We start from the raw sequence: 26,744 nt of genomic DNA on the forward strand, positions 1-26,744 counted from the left end.
ATCTTGCTCTGTTACCTGCGTTCGGGCATGCCTTCCCCCTCTTCTACTCCTTCGGCCAACAGTAGCCCAATTTCCGCCAGCACCCTGTTGGCCAACAGTACTTGTGGCGGTCGTTATTAACCCGGGCCTCGACCAATCCGGTATGTATATCATGCCTATAGGGGACAATCTGCCTAAAGAATTTATGGAAAACTGGATTGAACTCAATCAAAAAAAGTAGGCAAACAGTATGTTGAAATACTGCTGAATTTAAACAGAACGGAAGTTAATGACTTAACAACTGAAATCAGAGCAGCATATCTTCATCTAAAAACAAGTATTTCAGCTGCTAATTTTGACTCTAGATTCTGTTTAACACAGAAGAAGTTATCGAGAGAGATTGAGATCCTTAAAAAGAGGAAAAAGCATAAATTTAATAGAGAAAGAGCAGACTATGTAAGGGGAATGATGTATGCTTATGCGATTAATGCAGAAATTCCCCTGACCAATTGTGAGCCTCAAGTGCATGAAGGAAATGGTGTCAATGAAGTAGAAACGCCCCTGAGCAGCAAGTGAGAAGGTCAGAACATCTAGCAGGCAAAGGTAATGGTCCTAATAGCACTGTAAGTAATGGCAACAAAGAAAGGGGAATTACCAACGAAAATACTAATAATGCCTCTGGGGTTGTGTCTGGTGCCGCATCTGGAGTTGTTCATCAAAATTTCCACCAGTATCTGAATAACCAAAACATTTGGATATACCAGAAGGATTCCACAGAAAACAAGACTTTGGAGGAAGTAACAGGAGCTCGGAGAAAGCAATATGCAAACAACCAGAGACAGTGAGGAAAGAATAATCAGAACTATCAGAAAAGGAGAAAGTAAGCGAGTTTTCTTCTGACTTTGTGCTGATTAACGTATTCTTTTCTGCTTTCTGACACAGCATGTAAAGTTCTAAGTAATGGTTGAAACTTTATACCAGCAGCAAGAGCTGAAAAGTCTGATGTTATTAATTGCCTGAGGGACTATGTTCATAAACTCAATTTAAAGACTTTATTTTCAAATGATAACAGAGATGTAAATTTGTTCCATTCTGAGTGTTTTTAATCATCCTCTAAAAAAAAGAACTAGAGATGTTTTTAAACATGTCTGAGTTACAAACTGTGGAATTACTTAATAAGACTGAATACAAGTATTATGTCTGCTCAAGAGAGATCTTTTTTTAATTAAGGAAGAATAAAGAGTTGTTGATTCTCAAAGCTGACAAAGGCAATGCATTAGTTCTAATGAATAGGTGTATGTATAATGATAAAATATTATAATTGTTGGCTGATGTACAATTTTACAAAAATGTCTCGTTTTTAAAGATAAAGAAGGCTTATTCTTTGATTAGTGTTTAAGTGGGCGAATTACTGACATTTAGAGAAAGTATTTTTAAAGTATGCAATCTTAATTTTAGCCATTTTTTGGTCTCCCTAAAGTTCACAAAGATCTGAATAATCCCCCTATCAGGCCAATAGTAACCAGTGCGGGGAGTAAAACAGAAGCTATGGTCATCTTTGTTGATCTTCAAAAGGTAGTGGAAAAATGATTACTATATAAAAGGTACTTTTGACTTTATAAATAAAATAAAGGAGATTAAAGTTTTACAATCTGATTTATTAGTAACCTTGGACATCAGATCTCTGTATACTGTTATACCCAATGATTGGGGTTAGAAACAGTATTGTCATCATCTTCTTTCGGCTGTTCCCATTAGGGGTCGCCACAGCGGATCACCTGTTTCCATTTCTTTCTGTCCTCTGCATCTTGCTCTGTCACATCAACCACCTACATGTCCTCTCTCACCACATCCATAAACCTTATCTTAGGCCTTCCTCTTTTCCTGTTACCTGGTAGCTTCATCCTTAGCATCTTTTTCCCAATATAGTCAGCATCCCTCCTCAGCACATACCCAAACCAACGTAATCTTGCCTCTCTGGCTTTGTCTCCAAACCTTCCAACCTGGGGTGACCCTCTAATATACTCATTCCTAATTCTGTCCACCCTCGTCACACCCAGTGCAAAACTTAACATCTTTAACTCTGCCACATCTAGCTCAAACTCCTACCTTTTTGTCAGTGCCACTGTCTCCAACCCATATAACATATCTGGTCTCACTACCCTCTTGTAGACCTTCCCTTTCACTCTTACAGGTACTCGTCTGTCACCCACTCCATCCTGCCTGTACTCTCTTCTTCACCTCTCTTCCACACTCACCATTACTCTGAACTATTGACCCCAAGTATTTAAACTCATCCACCTTCACCACCTCTACTCCTTGCATCCTCACCATTCCTCTATCCTCCCTCTCATTCACACACATATATTCTGTCTTAGTCCTGCTGACCTTCATTCCTCTTCTCTCTAGAGCATATCTCCACCTCTCCAGGTCTCCTTCACCTGTTCCCTACTCTCACTACAGATCACAATGTCATCTGCAATCATCATAGTCCACAGGGACTCCTGTCTGATCTCGTCTGTCAACCTATCACCATTGCAAATAAGAAAGGGCTCACAGCTGATCCTTGATGTAACCCCACCTCCACCTTAAATGCATCCGTCACTCCCACCGCAGACCTCACCGCTGTCACACTACCCTCAGAACCAGTGTGTTTTGAATTAATTAATTCTAGAATATTTTCTAAAGACATAGTTACATTATTGATGGAAATTTTAGATGCAATACTCTAAGTTCTTTGAATACAATGGAAAATTATACCATCAGATTAATGGCGTGGCAATGGGGGCAGCTATGGCCCCTGGCTATGCTAACTTACTCATGGCTGGATGGAAAACAGTGAATATCTTGGAAAGTATCTATGCCAAGAACATAGTAGTATTCAAAAGGTTTATTGACTATGTGTTTTTAATTTGGAGAGGGGAAGAAAATAAGTTTGAGTTTGTGAACTATTTAGATACTATTAGTTCTTTTTTAAAATTCATTACTAATCACCAATTAGAAAATATTAATTTTCTACTAGTCACTGTTTATAAAGAACATGATTCCTTATATACCAAAATTTATAAGAAATCTGTTCAGAATAATTCAGATTTGCACTAAACCAGTATGCACTCTAAAAAAGATGAAACATAATATTGTCAAAGGCCAGTTAACAGCCAGCACTTTTACAAAGAATGATGATGATTTTGTTTATGAAAGCTCTAACATTATTCAGAAATTTTGTAGTAGAGGTTATCCTGGGAAAGCACTGACAGAGACTCTGAGTGAAGTCTCTGAAATAAGAAAAGGAATACAAAAACCTAGGGCTAAAACTGCTAGCAAAGATTTTAGAACTTATATGTTAGTTAGTAATAGTGTAGATGCCTTGGCAATAAAAAGAATTATTTCGAATTGGAAAATATTCAATCATAATCCTGATTTGAAAGAAGCATTGGGAGACTGACCCCTTTTTGTATAAAAGAGAGGGTAGAGTTTTAAAAAAAACTTCTTTCAGGGTAAGTTAAAAGCCCCTAGTAATGTTATTGTAAACAAAACAGGGATGTACAATTGTTTTAGTTGTAATTTCTGTGATTATCTTTTTTGGGAGAGCAAGAGATTTTAGTTAATAACATTAACATTATCTTAAAGGGTTGTTAAGGGTAAATCTAGATTTGTGGTTTATTTAGTAAAATGCATGTCATGCCCCACTTTTTATGTAGGGCATACTTCTAGAGAGTTATTCAGACGTACATATGAACATAAATATGCAGTGAGTATTGGTGATGAAAAAAATGCATTGGCTAAACATTACAAGAGATGAGATACAAGGATATGATAAGTTATTCAATGCTGAAGATGAACTAGGGTGGAGAGAATATTCTTGGCAGATAAAATTAAATGCCATCCACCAGGACTTAATAATAGGGAAGACTTTGTTGTGTTTTTTTTTTAAATAGAAGTTAAAGCATGAGTATTTTTATAAGTGTGCTTTAACTTGTATCATGTGACTTTTTATGTCATTTGACTTATGTCATGCGACTTTCTGCGTTTTACAAGCTGGGTCAAAGAAATTTATGTCAGTTTGAAAAAGTCTTATGTAGACAAAAGTGCTTACTGATTTCTTGATTAAAGTGGTTTGGTTTGCTCATTTCTACTGCTTTTATTTTATTTACAGTTTGTGCGTTTTTGTTTACCTTTGGATTACTGTATTCTGGATACTGGTTACATGAATGAAATCCCAAGATCTAGCAAGTTCTTTAAAATGTTGACTAGTAAATTGTGCACCATAATCTGATATGACTTGATGCAGACTTCTATAAACTGAGAAATGTCTCTTTAGTTTCATAATCACTGTGACAGGCAAGTGACGAAGTAAGTCAACTTTGAACCAACTAGAATATGAGTCAGATAGTACCAAACAGTGTTGACCATTCCATTTGAAAATGCCTACAGCAACTGTGGACCATGGTAAATCAGGGACTGGGTGCAAATGAAGAGGTTCTTTCTGGTGATGTGGTTTACTACTTTTGCAAACTGAACACTAAAGTGTCTCTCTTTCAATATCTTTGGACATCAAGAGCCAAAACACAATACCTCTTGCCCTAATTTTACTTGATTCAGTGCCTGGGTGATCTCTGTGCAGGATTGTTATGTATTCCTTTTGCAATGATTTAGGAAATACCACTTTTGGACCTTTTATAATGATACCATCTTCCACAACGAGTTCATCTCTGTATGGGAAATACTGCTGAAGTTCAAGTGGCAAACTTCTCTGACATGTTGGCCATCCTTGGTTAATAATGTTACTCAGCCTTTGAAAAACTGGGTGTTTAGCAGTATGGTTTCTTAACTCATCAAGCCCTGATGATGAAATGTATTTGACTTCCATAACTTCAAAATCTGCTGTCTCATTTTCATGCTGCTCTGACGTCTTTCTGAGTGCTTCAGACAAAGCATTTGTAAAATACATGCATTTACCTTTGTTGTACACAATACTGAAGTTATATTTTTGCAATTTTAACATTATATATTGCAATCTTGCTGGAGCGGTATGTATTGGTTTGTTTAGAATCATTACCAATGCCTGATCTGTTTCATTCTGAACTGGTCTTCCGTATATATAGTCACTGGATTTCGAACATGCAAACACAACTGCAAGAAGCTCTTTTTCTATTTGTGCATAGTGCACTTCTGTTCGAGTCAGATTATGAAATGCATGTGAAACTGGAATGCCTTCCTGAAAACATGCTTCATCAAGAACATATTGTGAAGCATCACAAGTGAGAGTCACAGGTTTATGATCATAGTATCTTAGTGTAGGCAGAATGGAAATTCTCTTTTTCAAAGTATCAAAAGCTTCTTGATGCTGCTAGTACCAAGACCATTTTATATCTTTGCATGTGATCTTACACAATGATGCAGAAAGCTCACTAAGGTTAGGAATGAAAGTTCCTAAACAGTTAATCATACCCAGGAAACATTGTAGAGATGTAACATTCACTGGTACTGGCATTTCATTGACTGCTGTCACCTTTGATGGATCAAGTTGAAGGTCTGAACTTGTGACCAACATATGCAACTTCTTTCAATCTGAATTGACATTTCACAGGTTTCAGTTTCAGGTTGACCTCACGTGCACGATCTAGAACTTTCCTGATGTTTCTGTTATGTTCTTTTTCTCCACTGCCTCTGACAATAACGTCATCAACTATAATGGCACAAGGATATCCAAGCAAATATTTGTTCCATGGCATGTTGGAATACTTCACTGGCAGAACTGATCCCATATGGCATTCTCAGAAATCTCTATCTTCCAAATGGTGTGCTAAAAGTCATTAGTAAAGACGATTTCTAATCCAACAAAATTTGCCCAAAGGAGTTCATAGCATCTAGAACTGAGAAAACAGTGGAATTCAGCATTAATGCTGCTACCTCTTCTACTGTACACATTGGGTAATGAGGACGCATGAGAATCAATACATATTCAAATATCATTTGAGCTTTTCTTATGGGCTACTACCACAGACGATACCCATTCAGTAGGTAATGACACAAGAGTGAGAACATCAGAATTTACCATTCTATCTAATTTTGTTTTAACTTTACTTTGCATTGCTACTGGAATCTTACGTGCTGGTTGAACAACTGGGTTTACCGCATGGTTCAGCTTCATGGAATATGCAAATGGAAGCTTGCCAAGCTCATCTGTGAAGAGAACAGCATATTCTTTGAAAATATGTTGTGAGAAACTGTCATGTTCATTCATATTTAAATGAACTTTTTCTGAGCAAAATCAAACCCATACGTAGGCTCTCTGAGGCCTAGTAATGACTGTACATCTCTACAAACTACATAGGACTGCAAATAATAGCTGTTGCCTGCAAAATGGCAAGAAAGGACTACAGTGCCAACCGTCTGAAGTTCCTCACTACCATAAGCAATTAACCATACACTTCAAGGAGTCAAAATACCTTCCAGCTTTTACTTTTGCATAAGCTTTTACTGACATGACTGTACTGCAAAACATAACTCAAACCATATTAAAAAATTCACTGATGATACCACAGTCATGCTTCTCATTAGTGGTGGGGATGAGCATAACTACAGGGATGAGGTGAATACTTTGATTGCCTCGTGTGACAGGAGCAATCTGGACCTGAATGTTAATAAGACCAAAGAAATGATTATAGACTTCAGGAGAAAGGCAACAGTTCACCAACCACTCACTATCAAAGGGAAGGTAGTACAGAAAGTCAAAACAACCAAGTTCCTGGGCCTTCCCATTTCAGATTACCTCTCCTGGACTGTTAATACCAACTATATAGTCAAGAAGGCTCAACAGAGGCTTCACCTCCTGAGAAAGCTCAAAAAGGCCAGGCTCCCACTGTCTGCTCTTACCACTTTTTTAAAGGGGAGCTATTGAGAGCATCCTCACTAGCAACTTCTGAGAAGAAACTACAGAGGGTGGTAAGGGTGGCTGCGAAAATCTTGGATACAAACCTCCCTTCTATTTAGGAGCTTTTCTTTACAAGAACAAGAAAGAGAACATGCAAAATACTAGCTGATTCGGGCCACAACTGGTTTTCACAACTTCGTTCTGGAAGGAGGTACCACAGCTTCCGCTGTAGGACTACCAGATTCAGGAACAGTTTGCATCCTACAGCTGTGAGTCTTATTAACTTAGACACCAACCATAATACCGGATACACTGAAGCGTCTTTTTTCATTTAATCCTGCTGCTCTGAGCAATTACTGCCACTATTACTATTATGCAATATGATGGCTATACTGACTCGCATCGTTAACAAGTGCAATACGGTAACTAAACAGCTGCTATTCACTAGTCTCTATTTATTCTCTATCTTAACAGTGAAGGGGTTTGGTGGTGGGTATTTATTATTTATCATTGGATAATGGGTATTGAGTGTGTTTATGTAATGTGAGCTACCTCTTGCATGTCGTACATGCTGTTATATTCTTTCTTAAATTATTCTCTGACACTGCTGTATCTGCTATTTGCACTGCATTTCTCATGAGCTGACATTTGTAATTTCATTTAGGCTGCACTTGTGTGGTCCTAAATGACAATAAAGTTTCTATGAATCTTGTGAATCTTTGAAAACATGATAATGCATTTGGATCTGGTGTCCACTTTGAGCTCTTTTGGTTTCCCATTAATTTGTACAGTAAAACATATTTCACTTTTTGCTGACACACGTGAATTTACTGTTAACAGTTATACCAGTCACAGAAATACCATCAACATAAAAAGATTCATCACTGCCATTCGAGCTTGTCACAGTCTCAATTTGCTTTATTGCTTGCTTTGGGTTAATCTTACTATAAGCCAGTGCTGATTTGCAAAGCTTTTTAAAATTATTCTACTTTCTGCATTTGTGACACTGCCAACCATAAGCTAAACACTTTCTTGTTTGGATTCATGACTGCCCCCACAACTGCAACAACTAACAATGGGGAGTTAATGAGGTAAAGCTTTTCGGTTTACACTTTTGAGGTTTTGTAGCCTTAACTTTCTGTTGCACACTGTTGACATTTGCAGTAGCAGTTACAGCAAGCATATCCATATGTTTTTCTGTGAGCTCATGTATCTGGCAAACTCAACAGTTTTGCTCAGTATTAATTCACTGTTGTTGTGTCTTTCAGCTTTTCCCGGTTAGGGGTCGCCACAGTGGAACTCCAGTCCACTAATGACTGGCAGTAGATTTTTATGTGCCGAGTTGCCAGCCCTGATGGACAACCTTCAATGAAGGTACGCCCATTCACGCATGTCTCCACACAGAAGACGCTCTAGCTGAGAATTGAACAGGACAACATCTTACTGTGAGGCGACAATGCTACCGCAGCACCACCACCGCAGTAGTATTCATTTACTGTCATGCAGTAAAATCTTCCTCACTGTATCATTATTTATACCACACACAAGGCGGTCTTTTAATAAATCTTGCAAATCCCCAAATTTACATGTTTTTGCTTTATTTCGTATATCAGTAGCATATGTTTCAATAGTTTCACCATGCTTTTGATTCCCTGTGTTAAATTTATGCCTTTCTGTCATGATATTTGTCTAAGGGTTACACACAGTTCCCTGAATTTACATTTTAAACAGCCTGTATCTTCCCACGTTTCTGCTTGAGCAATAATATGGCGGCTTTCTCCCTCTGCCACATAAACAGCGGGTGCATATACAAAAGAACATTCTCGTTCAATGGCCTCTGAGCCAGCTAAATTGAGAAGTATAAATGCTCGGCTGCATGAATCTTTATCAAAATGTGCAGCCTCTATGAAAATATATTCTTGTTCAAATGCATGCCAATTCTCTGCAACATTGCCATCAAACACCAAGTTCGGGTCTGTGAAATCTGTCTGCATTTATTTTAACAGCATGTCAAACACCCAATATACTTTTCAGTTTACTAAATTAGTTTGATATGCCATAAAAGTAAATGCAAGTACCTCTAGCACTTTAGACATTCATTGCACCATGGAGAAGCTTATGAGACTTATTGCTTAGATTCGTTGCAGTTTGAAGAGATTTGTACAACTTCTGACATTTTGTTGCACTTTGAAAAGACTAAAACAGCTTCCAATACTTTGTTACATTTTGCAAAACTTAAACAACTTCGAATTTGGCTTCTGACACCATGCTGAATGACGAGTGGAGACATGACAGTTTAAACAGATGGTTTATTGTACACCTGACATAGCTGCTTCTACAAGCAGATTTTACATCTTGCATCTTACTTGTAACATGTGCTCAGTACAGTTATCTTAATAATACCCCCCCCCGACCTGTAAAATTCCTTCAACGACAGTGGCTGATAAGGTACAGACAACAGAGCATAGCACACTGTTCTACAATAATGCCAGGTCCATACCATTCAACTATACTGAATTCCCCAGTAAATGCTGGTTTTGAGGGCAAAATATTGGGGTGTCACAAATTATTCCCAAGTGGCTCCTTTAATTTCCAAATTTCCTGTTAAAAAAAAAGAAGAAGAATGTGTTCCCAACATCATCACATGCAGGGCACAATTACATCGGAATTCAGCTGCAGAGCCAAGCCACTCGTTACTTCTTAATTTTAACTTTATCGCTCCAGCTTCTCAGGCAGTGTGCACCGGTTCCTCCAGGTAAGGCAAAAGTATAGTAGACTAGGCTGTTTGCATTGACAAAAGTGTACTAGCTAGACTGCTGGACTGAACATTGCTGATTTGACAGATTTTAGCATTGACAAGTGTACTTAGTAGCTGGACTGCTGGGCTGATTGTTGCTGCATCGATTTTAGCCAAGAGACTGCCTGACTGAATGTTGCTTCAATTTTCTTATGTTTCAGGTCTGTTTGCATTGATACAAGTGTACGGGCTGAACGTTGCTGCTGCATTTTATCTTAGACAAGTGTATGTGTATAAAATGCTCCAGGGTATAACTGGTAGTTAGGGTTACCCAGACTCAAACCCTGTACCTTAAGTGCAAGAAGCAAGAGCTTAAATTCTCTACCCATACCACCACCTGTGATTCAATGAGTTAAGTCCATAGTTCTAAACTGTCCAAAGTTTCATAGAATGTCTGGAATGTTTGTCTCATACTTTTGGTCTGTTCCTCTAAAAATTTGGGGTTTTCTGGCAAACCAGTGAGAACTGAATTCACTAAATAATGATAGCCATCTAAGTTTCAGTCTTCCTATCTTTTAGGAAATGCATGGTAACACAAAACATTTTATTCTAGCAATTTTCTAAGATTATACAAGAAAATGTGTCCCTGGTTTTGGGCCTTTGCCCCCCCCCCCTATAAATGTTGGCTTTTTCCAGATTTCTTGTGCTGCATAGTTCCTCAGGGGAGAGAAGTTTAGTGCTGTTCATGCAAAGTCTGTTTGTGTTGTTAATAGCACAATGGGTAGTATACTTGCTTTTGATGCAGAAGGCTGTGGGTTCTACTTCCACAGTATGTACATGGATTGCGGATATCGTACTGTGTTGTACTTTTAAAGGGGGTAGATGCTGCAAGTCCTGAGAATTTTTATTTATTTAACATTTGTTTACTGGGAAAGTCCAACTTGGAACAAAGCCAATTTTCAGCGGAGGCCCAGGGAGAAACGATCCAGCTGCATGTCTTTGTAACATGGGAGGAAACCAGAGTACCTGGAGAAAACCCACACGAATGCAAGGAGGACATGCAGACTCTGCACAGAAGGCACTCTAGGCAAGAATCGAACCGGAGAACCTCTTGCTGCAAGGGGACAACACTACCACTGCACCATCCGTGAATGTCCGTCCAAATGATGTCCTCTTTGGCGGAGATACCTAGTAACTATGAACCTGTTATCAATTTGCCATCCATTCCCTATTGCAATATTACTAGCTTATCATTTTTTAATGTAACATAGGCAATTTATTCTTCAAGGGCCACAGGCACTTTATTTGTAAATGATCATTTTTAAAAAACAGCTAAAGGCAATGTTAGTTCAGGAGCCTAAATGTAAGTGTTTCAAGGGTAATGTTTTGTATGGATAGTTCTGCAATAGACTACTTAAATATTTTCCATAGAAAACAGTGTTTCCTAATGATTATCTTTGTAGAAATTATATTGAATGTATTTCTAGTGTTAGCAAAATCCATATATTATTAGTTATTTGAATTCAGTTGATTGCTACATTTCTCTGCTTTGAAAGAACTGGTGGCATTTGCCAAAAAGTGCATAGTCTGTAAATCTACCTATCTGCTGATTTCCTCTGTTTAAATCTAGCTCATTTATTTTCTGGCTGTAGAAGGCTGACGCAGTTAATTTTATTTTTATAAAAGAAAACAGTATTTTAATTTTGCAATATGCACAAGTTGAAAGTTTGATACGAGTTCAACTATTAATTTAAATAAAACACTAGTCTGTTTATTTTATCAGTAATATTTTTGACTATTCTTCAGTTTGTGTTTAAAAGTTGGTATCCCACAATTCCACCAAAGCGGGCAGGGTTACATAATTATGTATGCAAATTTTGTTTATCAGTGCACAGATTTGTACCTATTTTTCATGTGCCTTTGTCCAGATTTGTTTTATGATTTCAGGTTGAGAGGTATGAGTCAGGTCTCCAAACTATACTGAACAGTAAAAATTTTGCAGCACTAAATTAATTTAGCTCTGGAACCTCTCAGTCTCAGTAGCATTCACAAATCACAGGTACGGGGTGATTTGCATATGTGTCAATCAAGAACCAATGTATGCATGATGTCGCTGTCAATCATGCATCTTTTGCATATGACATCACTGCCATTTGGCATATCAATCACACAGGACTCGCTCACTGCTGCACGAACCGATGGGGGGGGGTGTTCTACAATACAATTGTTGGGTCTTTCAGCTTTTCCCAGTTTGGGGTCGCCACAGCGGAACTCCGGCCCGCTAATGATTGGTACAATATTGCCCATTATTCTTAAGGAAATTACTGAACAGTAAACAATAACCCAGACAGATCTATAAACACTAATTGGTAATCTCCAAGTGCAGTACCTCGCAGTTAGCTCTGGGCAGCTTTGGGCGTGCCGTCACTAATTGGCACACCAAATGGGCGGGGATATCCAGGAAGAGTGACAGGCATGCAAATTCGCATGTCACTTTGTGTAGACTGCTAAATGTTCATTATCACAACGAACTCCATCCTATGATAAATTCCTACTTTTTCTCCTTTTTCAGGAGGGCAAGCCCCCTTGCACCCCCTTGTGTGGGCACTATGCCCCCCACACCCCCCGCTTCAGGCTTTGTATTAGAACATTCATTACCCCACTGCAATTTTTGCTCAGGAATGGGCATGGCCTGCATGATTGACAGGACAGTCCCATGTGATGTTGCATGGTAATCATCAGTGAGTGACCAGCCATGCAGATTAACAACTGGCCTGGAGAATATTCATCATATGATCGTACTTTGGCGCATGCCTCTCAACCTGTTAGAGCAAGAAATCTGGACAAAGCCACCAATAATGGGAAGACAAAGGCCCCAAAATAAGGACACGTTTTAAATATTGCTCTTACCAACTTAGAAAATTGATAGAATAACAGGTTTTGCATCAGCATGAATTTTCTGAAGGGTATGAAGTCTGCAACTGAAATGTCTGTCGTTATTTTCTGACACTAACCCTGAATAATTTGCCAGAAAACCACAATTTTATGAGAAACAGAACAAAAGTATGAGACAAAAATCTGGTCATTCTGCCAAAATCTAAACAGTTGAGAGGTATGCTTTGGTGTTCTTCAAATAGGGCCATTCCAAGGGAGTTTTTCAGTATGGAGTTAAACTCAGTATGTACTATATATGTTTGTACAGGAATTGCTTTAAGAGGAGGGCGAGCCCCCATGTTTCTTTACTACATTTGTTTTTTTTAGGAATTGGTTTTGGCGGGGGTCAGGCCAGCCCCCTGGCCTGCACTTCCCCCCATGTTTCTTTAATATACTGTTGAGCAGTAATTGCTTTTGGGGGGTGCTTGCCACATTAAGAAGCAGCATGGAAGTGCAGTTTTCTACCAGATGTCACAACTGCTTAGATTCATTCCTCGTGCGAGTTGTATTCAGGTTGTAGTCAGAAGCGTGAGGCATTTAGTGTTTGCAATGTACAGTATTGCATAATATCAGTGCACAGTGAATGGTGATAGAATAGCAGATGAATCATTGTTAAATCTTACTTTTTATAATATACTGCATTCAGTTTTCTTTTTTTTTTTTATGTAGGTAACACCAACAGCTAATATGCGCACACACTTTGGATTTACATACCATGCACTTGCACTTACAGCAGCGCCCAGATTCAACTATTTAGAAAGTCTTGCATATTCATGTGAAGGTCTTCACATGTTTATTCAGAGTAATACTAGCAAAAACAGTCATACGCAGGGTGGTGGGCAGAATTTGGGCGGTCCTTGCTACTACGCATCTGGTGGGGTAGTGTTCTAATACAAAACCCCGCTTCCTTGCAAGCACATGTCCTTAAAGCTGTTAAAATGTAATAGTATTGTTTAGAGAAATGGTGTGAACTCTGCCCGATTGACTGACTAAAATGTGATTTCTGAATGAAGATTTTATGTCCCTAATACATTACATTAATGTCATTTGGGTTGCTTTCGGCACAGATGCTGAATATTAATTAACTTCCAGTCCGCACACTGTTGAATAATCATACTGCTGCTGCCTCCACAGGGCTGGAGGCGGGTTTTGCTACTGCGCATCTTGCGAGGTACTACACTTGGAGATTACCCACTAATTTAGTGTTTGAACTACATTTCTGAGACATACTCAGGAAAAAAGGTACACTTGAGTACAGTGTGTATGCCTAGCTACACCTTCATATGTAGGTACTAGGCTATCGGCCCTAGGGCCTATACAAGCCCAGCCAAAAAGGTACCCTGGCTTTTGCCACCCAAGAAAATTATTTTACTGTGCCACTGCCGAGCAGAGACACAGAAGTGATCCCCGGGGTGAATTTCCTATTTCCCATCCAATCATCAAGATTTTTCTTGAAGAGTGCTAATGAGGAGCTTTGTTTGATATAGATAGGTAGTTTATTCCAGAGTATGGGAAGTCTCTGGGACAGCAATCTATCCCTCCGGCATGTTCTGTTTATTGTGGTGACAAGGTTTAGGTCCCTAGGGCGTGTAGCTCAGAGGGATTGGGATTTCTTTAAGTGGAGCATGTTCAACAGCTCTGGGCTTGACATAGCTTTGTATGTTAGGCAGAGATCACCTCTGAGTAGGGGATATGCAACGGAGTAAAGCTGGAGTTTTTTGAGACTGCCTGCGTAGGGCATGGATGAAGCGTGCCACATAGAAGGATTTCCTGATTACTGTGGCAATGTGATTAACAAAGGAGAGACTACTGTCCACCTGTGTCCCAAGGTCTCTTATCACACTTTCGGTGTTAAAAATACTACCGCCTATGCTGTAGTTCATGGGTACTGAGTTTTTACCAAAGGGGATGACAATGCACTTTTTGGCATTGAGCTTGACGCCATGTCTTTGACACCAGGCATCTGTCTCAGTGAGGCCCTTCTGTAGCATGTCCACATCGTTAGGAGTTTCGACGATTATGGCTCCTAATTTGCAGTCATCTGCGAACTTCGTTAGCCAAAGACTTTCTGTGTTAGCCTGTACTTCAGAGAAATAGATACCAAACAGGAGAGGACACAGGACTGAACTCTGTGGAATATAAAATCTTAACAAAACTCAGGAGAACCGTATTACCATAATGTTGTACACCAGCAAGATTATTAGGTGGGTTAAGCAGGTGTACCAACTTTGTAGATTAGATAAATGTTACGTACCAGCTGCAGTCCGATATTACGTATACCCTAAACAATACAAATCAGATTATATTCTACTGAAAGAAGAGAGCGAGTTACTGACGCCTTCAAAAAATTAGGTCATTACGTTAACAGGAGATTACTATGCGTAAGACGCCTACATCAGCAGTGGCCAACAGCGCCTCTAGGAGAGCATAAAATGCATAGTTATGTGTTTAGTTGTATAAACAGTAGCTACATTTAGTGGTGAACTTCTGCTTGACTAGTTATAATAAACAGAACACTAGCAATTGTTACAAAATGCGTGCACAAGCCTCGCAAACGCCAAGACTTAGACATGGTGTTAGGCCCCATATGGTCGTTCCCCCTTCTGATGATAAATAAAAAGGCTCCTTAAGATTCTGTTTAAAATTATTAGACGATTTATCCCAAGTTACCTTGTCATCTCCGTCGTACAAACGAACCCCACGTTGCTGAATGACCAGCGTTTCTCCGATTTCCAGTAATCCATTAGTCCACACAAATCGGTCCATTTAAAGATAATACATGTAAACCTAAAGCTATCTCGTTTACTTCCTACTTCAGAAACAGTGTGAAGCTTGGACACTGGCGCCCCCTACGCAGCAAACATGGAGTCAAGTGTTTCAGACTACCGTTCTACTTAGTTAATGCAAAGATACATTTTGAAAAACATTTGGGGTCATTTTATCTGGATTCTGCAGAAAATGACATTTGGTGAGGTACAGTTCATATGTTTAACTCCTTGGTTACGCTATCACTATATTTAATAGCTATTTCAATTTCATGGATACATTTATCTTGATGTTGTTTGAAATACCTTCTTCCCCTTCAACTATGTGGACCGTTACAACAATATAAAATTTCAGCGCCCTCCTGAATAAATGTCACCAACGGACTCTAATGAATTGGCACTACTAAATATTTATTTTTGAAGATTTGGCAGGACTACCGATATATGACGAAATGGGAGCAACACCCTTTTCATTGCCAAAACCTACCCCTCTGACTGTGTCTTGGCATTTTGATTGGCTTGTTTGATTCTGCTAGCCAATAGACGGTGCGAAAGGCGCGCAACTCAAATCGTCTAACTGAATTGCTTTAGGATTATTTGAAAATCTGTAATTGACACAAGGAAATAAATATGGCATCAAAAGCATTAGCTTCTGTTTCTTCGATAGTAAAACGAACTTCATACAAAAGTAAGTTTATTTAGCTTTGGTTATTGAGGGAGAGGTTATATTTTGTATACAATGATTTCGATTATTTGGTTACCGTAGTGGCTGTCACTAGATGATAGTCTGTACTACGGTTTGTGCTTTTAACATTGCTTGGTTTACGATCTTCATATTATGGAAAATTTGACTGAGATCTAGATACGCAGCTACAACAAGTATGTTGAATGGCACGTGTTATTCTTTGTTAGAAACTAAAAACGTGGAGAAGGCATTTATAGTGCCGCAAGCCTTACTTTGCGGGGTATATGTTTAACGTTTGCTTGAATTCTGATCTGTCTGCTTTGTAAAGAGATTTCTGTAGAAAACTTTATGCTAAAAGAGTTGAGTCTATTATGTTGTACGTTACTGGTATATGCTTATTCGCCTCGATAGGTTTCCCAGTACATTGCAAGTGTTAAAAGTATGATGTACGTCACAAATCTCGTTATTAAGCCGAATGAATTAATTGTAACTGCTTCGTGTGGAAGCTTGGGACTATCATTTTTAGAAACTGATAGAGAAAGTTTTTGATATCTAACTCGGGTTGATTTCTTTGTGGATGTAAATCATGTTATTGCATCCACACCTAAGGACGTTTGGACTAACGTCATTTGGAAAGAGTGTGTTGGCACTCCATTCAGATTATGTGGGTGGGGTTAAGGGGTCTGGCAAACTCGTGTTTTTAAATAACGTTTATGATACAATTGGCATGATGACGCTATTATGGGAAGAATACAGGAGTGGGTATTGTAAAAATTGTATCACTTTATGCAAGCTAGTTCCAGTTATGTTTCTGGAATTGAATGCGTCATTCTTTTGGGATATCACATATATACCATGTAATATACTAAAGTGTAATCGCTGTAGTGGTTATGTGACTTTTTTAACATATATTCTCTAAATGTAAGCATGTAGTTTTAAGGAAAACTGCTTCAGATGCATTTTGTATGTGTAATTTCTGCATTATCATTTGTTTGTCCCTACCAGATGTACTTAATGCGTTATAGAAGTGCTGCTTGTTAATTTGTGCTACTATTCCCTATGTATTATAGGGAGATTAGTGGTGGCACTAGCCTGCCCATTATTTGATTACCATAATACAAATGCTTCTGTACTGCATTGTTTGGGGCCATGTATGCATAAAACTTAGAACAGCATACTTATAAACTGGCCACTGTGCTCTGATGATTTGTGTGGTATTTGCTTAGTGTCTTGTTGCTGTCAGGAGTTAGGAATTAAATTGCCAGGTGCTTATTTTTTTCACTAAATATGTCTTGTATCTACCTACCAACCATCTGTGCCTCTCACTGGATCATAAGAAATGTAAGGCAGCTCAGTCTTACAACCATTTATGTATTCCTTGCCAGTGCCAACCCTTAGACTGTATCGTTTTTGAGGGTGGCTAGGCCAGTAAAACCAGGGGTGAATTTCTATTCAGTCATCCATTATGTATCGCATTGTTTAATTTGGAATGGGAGTCTATTTCAGATGCGGGAAAGCGGTGTGCATCTCTCCACTATGTTCTCGTGTTTGTGACAATGCAACAGATTCAGGATTAGTGGGTCTGTAATTGCTTGGAAGGCAAGGCATAGGGTGATATTTAATATTGGGACTCCCCTTCCTGGGGTCGAGGTGGAGGACAGGCACAATTTGATTTTTAGCTTTTTACTCTTAACACTGGCAGTTGTGACAGGGTAGACGGTGATCCTAACCATTATACGCAAGTGTTACAAAAGGTTGCTGCCATACCTAGCAATTAATCTATCTATAAATATAGTCCAGTACAGTACAATTAAGTGAGTTCGGTGTAGAATGAGATTATAATTGCAACACGAATACGGATACTTGAAGTATGCATAACTAAAACTGTTGGGAAGAAGGTTGAAAATGGGATAGGTTTTAAGCTTCTCACATCCCCTTTGGAAAACAAGTCTGCATGAAAAAATCATATTAAACAATCTACTGGACCAATTTTGCAAACTGGTGGAGTACCACACAAAAAAGGCAACCAGGAAGAAAACTTGCACAAAAACAAGTAAATAATCATACTAAAATGTACCTCTAAAGTAATGTATAACGAGGAGAGACTAACATCGAAGGCCAGTCTCTAGAGCCAGATCTGACTCCACAGTCTTATTGTCTCTGTGCAGTCCCAGACAAATGTACTTCATTAGCAAAAAAAAACTCCAGCCAAATGGCTTTATTACCCTCTAACTTGGGAACATGCATTTAGAATAGAATTGACATGCAGCACTTTCTGCTCAGTCATCCAAGGCAAACAATTTTAACAGAACACTTGAGTCTGACTTCAGACTCTGACTAATGTCCATAAAATGGAGCCTATAACCAGCCCAGCTGAAAGCATCAAGGTACTAGAAAACCCACATGTATACTCATTAGTTGGATGGTGTAGGAATCCATGCATGCAAGACAGTTTCTTGCAGCATGGGTGGAATGACTTGGTATGGTCACCCATGCAAAAGGTAAGTCCCAGTCTTGTATATTTTCAGGCACAGATCTCCACTCAGGAGTTTATAAAATTATGGGACAGTGCTTCTAGTCTCATAGTTTAAGGCTTTTAAGCCAGTGATCTTAGTTAGGAACTTCTGGGGTCTTTCTAGACTGTATTTAATCATTGGCCGTATCAATGCTTAATATAAGAGGGCAATGACCTCTAGATCTGGATAATATTCTCTTGGCAATAAACTGTGCTAAGTAGGACTGTTTGACTACTGTCATTACATGACCAAAGAAAAGGGATCATCAAACCAAGCTCTCTAACAATTTTTATTTTGGAGTGGGGTGTTGTCTATTTTGTAAGCTGTGAGGAGGGGTACTCTATTTGTGATAGTATTGTACATTTTAGCATTTAAAGTCCATTATTATGACAGGTATTTAAGTGTAAATTCTTGCCAAAGGGCTTGGGACTTCATCATAATTCCCAGTTTACAGTTTTCTGCAAACTTCGACAACTCACCAGACACCTGCAGCAGCTGGAGAGACCACGTAGGTTTCTCACAAAGAAAATGCAGGGCCTCCAAATAATGACTTAAGTGGATAGACTGAGAGAACTCAGTCCACCGTTCTCTATCATATAGGCTGCTGATAGGCGACTTGTGCTTGGCCTACAGGGCAGTCTCTGACCCTGCCCTGATGGATATGCTGCACATTCGCAAGTCAAATGGCACAAGAGTCACTTGCTCTAGGGATTTTAACCTAGCCTGTGATACTAACAGAACATGCTGGAGCGATCTCCCAGAGTTTGCTGCTACTCTGGAAAAAAAACTTCCAATTCACATGAAGTGGAACTCCTCACTGACCCTATTCATGTGCAACCTGGAAAAATGGAAGACAATAAATTCGCCCTGGGGGTGGCACCCATGTCCCTCTTGGATAGTGGTAATCAGTGTGCATCATAGACCCTGCAAATTGCATCCATCTAGCCAAGGACAATTGAGGCAACTTGGGATTAACATGGACAGGTTTGTAAGCGGCTCTAGGGCCGCTATCCTAGTAACCTCCTATAAACTTATGGTAAGCCAGCTGTCTTGGTTAATAGTCTGGAGATCAGAAAAGTAAATGCTGAGCAAGAAGCCCCATCAGTGAGCCCTCCCTCATGGGATTTGAGCCCATTTGTCTCCTGGAAAGCAGAAGACTGTCTCTTGCCCAGGGCAAGGGCTGAATAGAGGGGGCTGGCATTCAGGCAGGTAAGTAGGTTTGTCCATCAATTCAGAGATTGTCTGCTGCCTGGAGCAAGAGCTAAATAGAGGAGGCTAACATTCAAGCAACCTTAGCTTTCTTCTGGTAGCTGATGTGAGCACCCATCACTACAGAATTTTGGAAGTTGATGTGAGCACTCATCACTGCAGGAGCCTACAGTACCTCTCCACCTCACGCGCACTTCTAAGTGCTGCAGGGGCTACTCCTCAGTAGCTTCTTAGAACCAAGTAAATGTCCTCCAAGTGCTGCATCTTGCACATCTGAGCGTTGTCTTTTCAGTGACTGTACCCATTGGAGAAAAATAAGAGCAAAACTGATAACACCAAGAAGAGTAGTTCCAGAACCGCAAAGTGAAGACAATAGTTCGTAAAAAAGGTAAGTCCTTTATTAGTTGCCAAGTGGTAAAAATCCAAAGACAGTTGGTACAAAGCAGCAAAATCAGACCAAATGGTAAAATCCAAAGTCAGTAGGTACAGAACAGCAAAATCAGACAAGCGCTTTCGCTTGGAGAATGCCAAGCTTTTTCAAGTCAAAAACAGTTGCCTGCAGTGAGGCAACTGTTTAAATGAGGATGTTAATTAGTCACATGTTTGGTTAGAGCTGAGTTGCATTAAGAAACAATTGAGACTGTTTTGAGCAAAAGAACAGCCAAATAATAAAATGAAACATTAAAATGTGCATAGGTTAAATTGACATTGCATTGTTTATACATGACTGGTAAACCAAGTGAGTGTTATGATGAAATTAAAAACTTTGCTTGTACCCATTGGCCTTCCTGCAAGAATGGCTGGCTGGTCAGTTACTTGCCTTTTCCTGCAAGGTTCTGAGCAGCTGGATCATTGACTGAACTCTGAAGCTCTTGCTTTCAGGGCTTTAGCCTTCTGAAGCACAAAGCCAGCCATTCTCTCCACTATTTGTAACAAGATCAGATTGCTTAATTTCGTTGCAGTGGAGAGTGTTAAGTGGGCTGCTAAAGCAGATCTCCACCATTTGTAACAAGATCAGATTGCTTAATTTCGTTGCAGTGGAGAGTGTTAAGTGGGCTGCTAAAGCAGAAGTGTCACAATGTATTTCTTCAAGAAGAATTATTTCAGACACTTGCTTCAATGCAAACTATGACAGAGGATATAATTGTTTTCTGAAATTATTTCAGATGTTATGCTAGATAAGAAAATATGGGTGTACTTTGTTTAAGCTGTAGTGTAAACAAAAGATATTGTCAGACATTGCATCACTTGAAACGTTGTCATTAGAAATTAATGTAACGTTATGCCTTGCTTTTATAATGCGTCCTATGTAGAGTATTCTCAGAGGTAAGGAAATTTACTGGACATAGGAATGTAAGAAGTAATTTTCATGAGGCAAAAAAACTTCCAGAATAGTTGCGGTCTTTCAGATGAAAGGGAAAGCTTATTGTATGATGCAACTGTCAGCTAATAGGTGTAAGTTGTAATCGGAGAATACTCCAAAAGAACCACCCGAGAACTGCTGATTTTGTACCTTATATGTGCAAAAAGGGGGAAGGGGGATTGTGGATTGTGGATAGATGCATTTGTACGCTAGCCATTTAGTACGCTGTATTTTAGATACGCTTTTGTAATTTTCAAGGTGCTGTTATCCTGTTGAGAATAAACCTTCCTTGCCAAAACATGTCTTCAATGGGAGTTGACATGCAATTACTATGCTAACAATACAGTTTTTTCCATTCCTTTCTCATGAATATACAACTAGGTTTGTAGTCTCTTGCAAATGATTTGGAGACCATTCATTTTGGCTCTCAACATTGGTTGAAGTTTAAAATGCCCAGGATCAAGGCTGAGAATGTCACTTGAATTTGTCAGTCTTGTTGCTTCTTTTTTGTGGAGTCACTCTTTCAAGTTTGATTTGACTTATCCCAGTAATTGGCTGACATTTTAGGGCCTAGTGTTTTTGCTGTCCTAGTCATAATGATTAATAGTAATTTGATGATCAAGCTCTTGACATTCAGAGGATTCCTTTGTGCTCTGGTCTCTTGTCACCTGTCTTGTAATGCCTTCTACTTTGCGTTTCCTAACAATGAAGCTGAAACTACAGCAAAACATGGTGGCAGGATTACTGATTGGTACATCATATTACTCCCATACTGTGAAAATTCCATTGGCCTCCTGTGTTGATTTTCATATAATTTTGCTGGTCCTTTTGTCCTTAAGTGATTTAGGCCCTTTTTACCTGAAAGAGTTTATTCTAACCTGTCCACCTCTGTTATGCCTGTATTGCTGAAGGCCAGAGCACAAAATGTGAAATTGCAGAATTTGCCAGCGTTTTTTTTGGCAGTTGCTATAGAAAACCCTTAAGCATTTCAGACAAAAAGACTCGCAGCCTCACTGTCAGCCCACCACGTATGTGGATCTTCTGCAGCAGAGTGGAGTGGCTGGTCCACCCAAAAGGATGCGTTAAGAATAAGCATATAAAAAAAAAAGACTGGGAACAATGCAGATGTTCAGTCATAGATCACTGTTGCAATAGCCTAAGCTAAACAAACTTGAGTTTTAGATCCTATCCTCTTTGAAGACTGGCTATGATAGCCTGGGAGATACCCTCACTGTGTCAAATCATAGAATTAGAGTTGCTGTCTGTCATTAGGGAGCACTTCAGGTGGCGGTCTCAAGGCCTATAGTTCCCAAAAGAGAATATCCGAACCTTTGTGTCTTGACCTTTCAATGTCAGTGATTATCCTTTCAGTCCAGAAAACCATGCTTGGACCCAGACTTCCAAAGTTCTGCTCTTAAGATATGTGTGGTCATTACAGCCTGTTTTCCTTTGTGTTTGGTATGTTCCCGGCCCCCCAGCCCCAGTTGCTCTTGGATAGTACTGTCCACCAACCCTTCTCTGTCTGCATGTGATTTCTCTTCCTGTGTTAGTGTCTTCAGCCTAGGCTAGTTCTGGCTGCAGAAATTACCAGTTTTTACTTCCTGAACCGGTTTGCTGTGGAGTTATAAACTGGATTAAAAAAGAATCACTGGAACAATCGAGCAGTGTTTTGGCAAGTAAGCTATCTAATGTTTTTCTTCCCATTCATTACTGATGGTTTCAGTTCCGAGCCCTCGGAAACGTGTCTGCCAAATACCAAGCTCGCATACACCAAAAACTCAAGCCAAGTTGCTACCCACAATGCCCTTCTCCCAATTACCTGTGATCTTGTTTGCTGCATAGCCATTTAGCTGCATTTCATCGAGCTCTCCAGCTAAATGAAATATTTTTGATATTTTTTTGAGTGTTTGGACTTTTGTCACTTTACTAGAACAGTATACCCTTTCTATTCTTATCGTGCCCCATCTAGCCTATTCTTCTCACTTTTTAGCTCTACCCGTTAGGTAATTCTTTACCATTGTTGGCAACGCCCTCTCCTACCATTGTGGTATCTCTTGCTACCATTGCTGGTATCTTCCTTTCCTTCTACTTTTTGTGTGTCTGTGTGTGTCTGTGTGTGTCTGTGTGTGTCTGTGTGTGTCTGTGTGTGTCTGTGTGTGTCTGTGTGTGTCTGTGTGTGTCTGTGTGTGTCTGTGTGTGTCTGTGTGTGTCTGTGTGTGTCTGTCTCTGTCTGTCTCTGTCTGTCTCTGTCTGTCTCTGTCTGTCTCTGTCTGTCTCTGTCTGTCTCTGTCTGTCTCTGTCTGTCTCTGTCTGTCTCTGTCTGTCTCTGTCTGTCTCTGTCTGTCTCTGTCTGTCTCTGTCTGTCTCTGTCTGTCTCTGTCTGTCTCTGTCTGTCTCTGTCTGTCTCTGTCTGTCTCTGTCTGTCTCTGTCTGTCTCTGTCTGTCTCTGTCTGTCTCTGTCTGTCTCTGTCTGTCTCTGTCTGTCTCTGTCTGTCTCTGTCTGTCTCTGTCTGTCTCTGTCTGTCTCTGTCTGTCTCTGTCTGTCTCTGTCTGTCTGTCTCTGTCTCTGTCTGTCTGTCTCTGTCTCTGTCTGTCTGTCTCTGTCTCTGTCTGTCTGTCTCTGTCTCTCTCTGTCTGTCTCTGTCTCTGTCTGTGTCTGTCTCTGTCTGTCTCTGTCTCTGTCTCTGTCTGTCTCTGTCTGTCTCTGTCTGTCTCTGTCTGTCTCTGTCTGTCTCTGTCTGTCTCTGTCTCTGTCTGTCTCTGTCTCTGTCTGTCTCTGTCTGTCTCTGTCTGTCTGTGTCTGTCTCTGTCTGTGTCTGTCTGTGTCTGTGTCTGTCTGTCTGTGTCTGTCTGTCTGTGTCTGTCTGTGTCTGTCTGTGTCTCTGTGTTTTGGATGAACATGTCCGATAAGAAAGGGACATCCTGGGTTTAAACATTGCACCTCCTGCAATGGTAAACTACCCAACAGTGATAGTCATGATGACTGCATTTATTGTCTGGGGGTTTCACATTTATTGTCTGGGGGGGTTCACATTTATCTGTGGAACCTCCCTGTCAGATACGTCAGAATTTGTCAGCGGATGCTGAACGAATGAAAAAAAAAAATTTAAGTTAATCTTGAAAAGCCTTCTACCTACTCCTTTCGCAGGGGCTTTCTGTGTCAGAGGCTTCAACCCCTACAGTTAAATGCAAAAAAAGGGCCACATTTTGATCCCTCATCTTCTGGTGACAGAGGTAAGACTTCTAAGCATAAGGCCCACAAGACTTCATCTGAGCACAGAACCCCTTCTTCGGCTCCAACTACTATGGACTTGTCTTCTGCTCTGACTTCTATTGGGTTGCCTTCTACCGTTCCAGTGACAACTATTGCCTCGGTGTTGAAGCTGCCTCCAACAGACTCTCGACTATGGCACTGTCCTTAATTGCTCCAGCTCCACCTTTGGTGCAGACTTCTCAGGAACTGATGTGATTACGAGTGCCCCGTCGGTGCTGACAATATCCTTGGCTTGCTACCGGTCTCCAAATTTGACCATGGTGCCATTTTCTCAGACACCACAGAGCCTATACTCTTCTTAGACCGGCCAGATTCTCATTCAGGAGTATCCACTAGGTCCACCGGGAGCCTATCCAAACACTGTGTGCTTGTTGGATCAGCTGTTGACAGCCAGAGGGATTCCATATGGGTCCAAGACTCATCCCCATTTGGGACCGGGTGCTGTCCTTCCCAGTACTCCCACGTATTCTCCTCCTTCAGACCTCCCGGTACCGAAGCTCTGTTCCGGCAGCTGTGGTGGAGCCCCCCCCCAGGTACTGACTGTGCCTGTCACTGAGGCCCAGAGGTAGACTGTTTTGGTTTTCGGTTCTGTTGGAACCATCCCTTCCTCCATCTCATGATTGGGGGGTGGATTCCTCTGCTCCAGGAATTTCGCCGGCTCCGATCTGGCTGGAGGCTCCATCTCTGGAGCAGGTCCAACGTTACAGGGTGTGATCCCGGTTCCAAGGCTGCTTTACTTTGTTCCAGGCTCCCATTCTTCGAGCGGGCCTGCTTTCCGGATGACAGAGTGCTTGCCTCCGGAGGTGCTCCACCGATGTCTGAACTCCTTTCTGCTCCCTCTGAGCTACAGCTACCACAGGCCACCTCCATGAGACACCGGGGGGGAGGAGCCTCAGGATATCTCTGTCCGGGGATGCCCCTTCCTCGGTCTTCCTTAGAAACTCCCACTGATGAAACCTCCTCTGAAGAAGTCGTGCAAGTGGAAGCACATACTCACCTGAAGAGTCACTGACTGAAGACACGGATTGCGATGATGGGGAGGAGTCTCCACTGTCACCCCCAGATGATGTCCCATTTGGAGACCTCCTTGAAATTTTAAAACATAGGGATGACTGGAAGCCCTCCAACCCCTCCTCTGATGAATCAGTGTTCCTGCAGGCTTTTCACTCCTGGCCTTCTACCTCTTGGGTGACCCCACCTGCCGATGAGCTGGTACAACTGATTGTGCAGCGTGCCTGGCCAAATCCTAACTCGAGGCCATCCCGAGGAGACCTGATAAAATACCCCCCCAAGCGCATCCACACTGTGTTCAACCCCCCCATCGGAGAGTCTCTGGCGGTGGACAGACTGGGGAAGCGAGTTTTTGCTTCAGAAACCTTTGCGGTTAGGTCCCTGAATTACCTAGCACATTTCACGAGGCTTCAAAGAGATCTAATCACGGAGCTTTCTGGAACTCTCATGGGTGAAGTTTCTGATGAGGAGCGAGACAAGGTTGCCTTTCAACTTGCCACCCTTGAGTCTGTATTCAACTCGTCCATGAGGTTGCTGGGTTGCTGTCTCACGCAACCGAAGGGGTGTCTAGAGCTACAGGTGCAGGCATTGAGGTGTCATGCCTGTGACTTCGCGGACTCCCAAGTCCTCCTTTTTTAAATGCCTTTTTTGTGCCATCGATCTTGTTTGGTTCTAAAGTGAAAGGCACTCTGGCCAGGTGTGAACAAGACGGAAAGACCCTGTCTGCCATTGGCCTGCGTTATTCCAAACCTCAAATTTCCTCTTCCAGGAACCAGAGGAGTGGGAAAATCTTCCATAAAAAATCGCAGGGCTGTTTTCGAAATGCACATAGCGAGGATTCCCCCGGAGGCAGAGGGGTAACAATGGTGTAAGATGCCCATTCAGGGCAGTGGGGGTCCACGGAATCAAGACTCCAGAGATTCCTTTTCTGGGCGATCTTATCAGCGCTCCTGAAGCGTTGACCGATTTTTGCTTTCCTCTGGAAGCAGTCGGGGGTAGTTTTTCTCTGCACCAAGCTGCCTGGTGCGCTATTACAAACTATTGATGGCTGCAGAGCATAATCTCCAGAGGCTACTACATCCCTCTATCCTCCCCTCCCAAACTTCCCCAAAACCTTCCCGATGTTCCACCCCACCAAAGGGAAGAAGCTTCTGAAATATTGAAGCTGTCAAAAGTCATCCAACCAGTCCCTCCAGACCAATGTGGATCCGGATTTTACTCAAGATTCTTTTTAGTGCCGAAAAAGACCAGGGACTGGAGACCCATCTTGGATCTCAGCCACTTAAACAAATCAGTTCAAACCAAATTTTGCCTGGTTACTATTCAATCCATCCTCCCCTTTCTGAGGGAGGATGCTTGGATGTGCTAGATAGACTTCGGGATGCATATTACCA

General features: G+C 40.8%; 2 protein-coding genes across 3 annotated transcripts in view; one reads left to right on the top strand and one right to left on the bottom strand.

The window, feature by feature from the left end:
• The window catches only part of VPS36 (vacuolar protein sorting 36 homolog), a 1,108,846-nt gene extending 1,093,157 nt beyond the window's left edge, over positions 1–15,689 (bottom strand). For both annotated transcript variants that reach the window (XM_044071665.1, XM_044071664.1), the window contains exon 1: positions 15,198–15,689. In XM_044071665.1, the coding sequence (XP_043927600.1) occupies positions 15,198–15,293 (96 nt within the window). In that variant the 5' untranslated portion in view covers positions 15,294–15,689. The remainder of the gene's footprint in view (positions 1–15,197) is intronic.
• An 83-nt stretch (positions 15,690–15,772) lies between these two features.
• CKAP2 (cytoskeleton associated protein 2) overlaps positions 15,773–26,744 on the top strand; it is a 741,255-nt gene continuing 730,283 nt past the window's right edge. Inside the window, exon 1 of the mRNA XM_044071663.1 lies at positions 15,773–15,980. Coding sequence (XP_043927598.1) covers positions 15,923–15,980 — 58 coding nt within the window. The 5' untranslated portion in view covers positions 15,773–15,922. The remainder of the gene's footprint in view (positions 15,981–26,744) is intronic.

Source organism: Protopterus annectens, chromosome 5.part0, assembly GCF_019279795.1.
Source record: "Protopterus annectens isolate FY-2018-M chromosome 5.part0, PAN1.0, whole genome shotgun sequence".
Taxonomy (NCBI): domain Eukaryota; kingdom Metazoa; phylum Chordata; order Ceratodontiformes; family Protopteridae; genus Protopterus; species Protopterus annectens.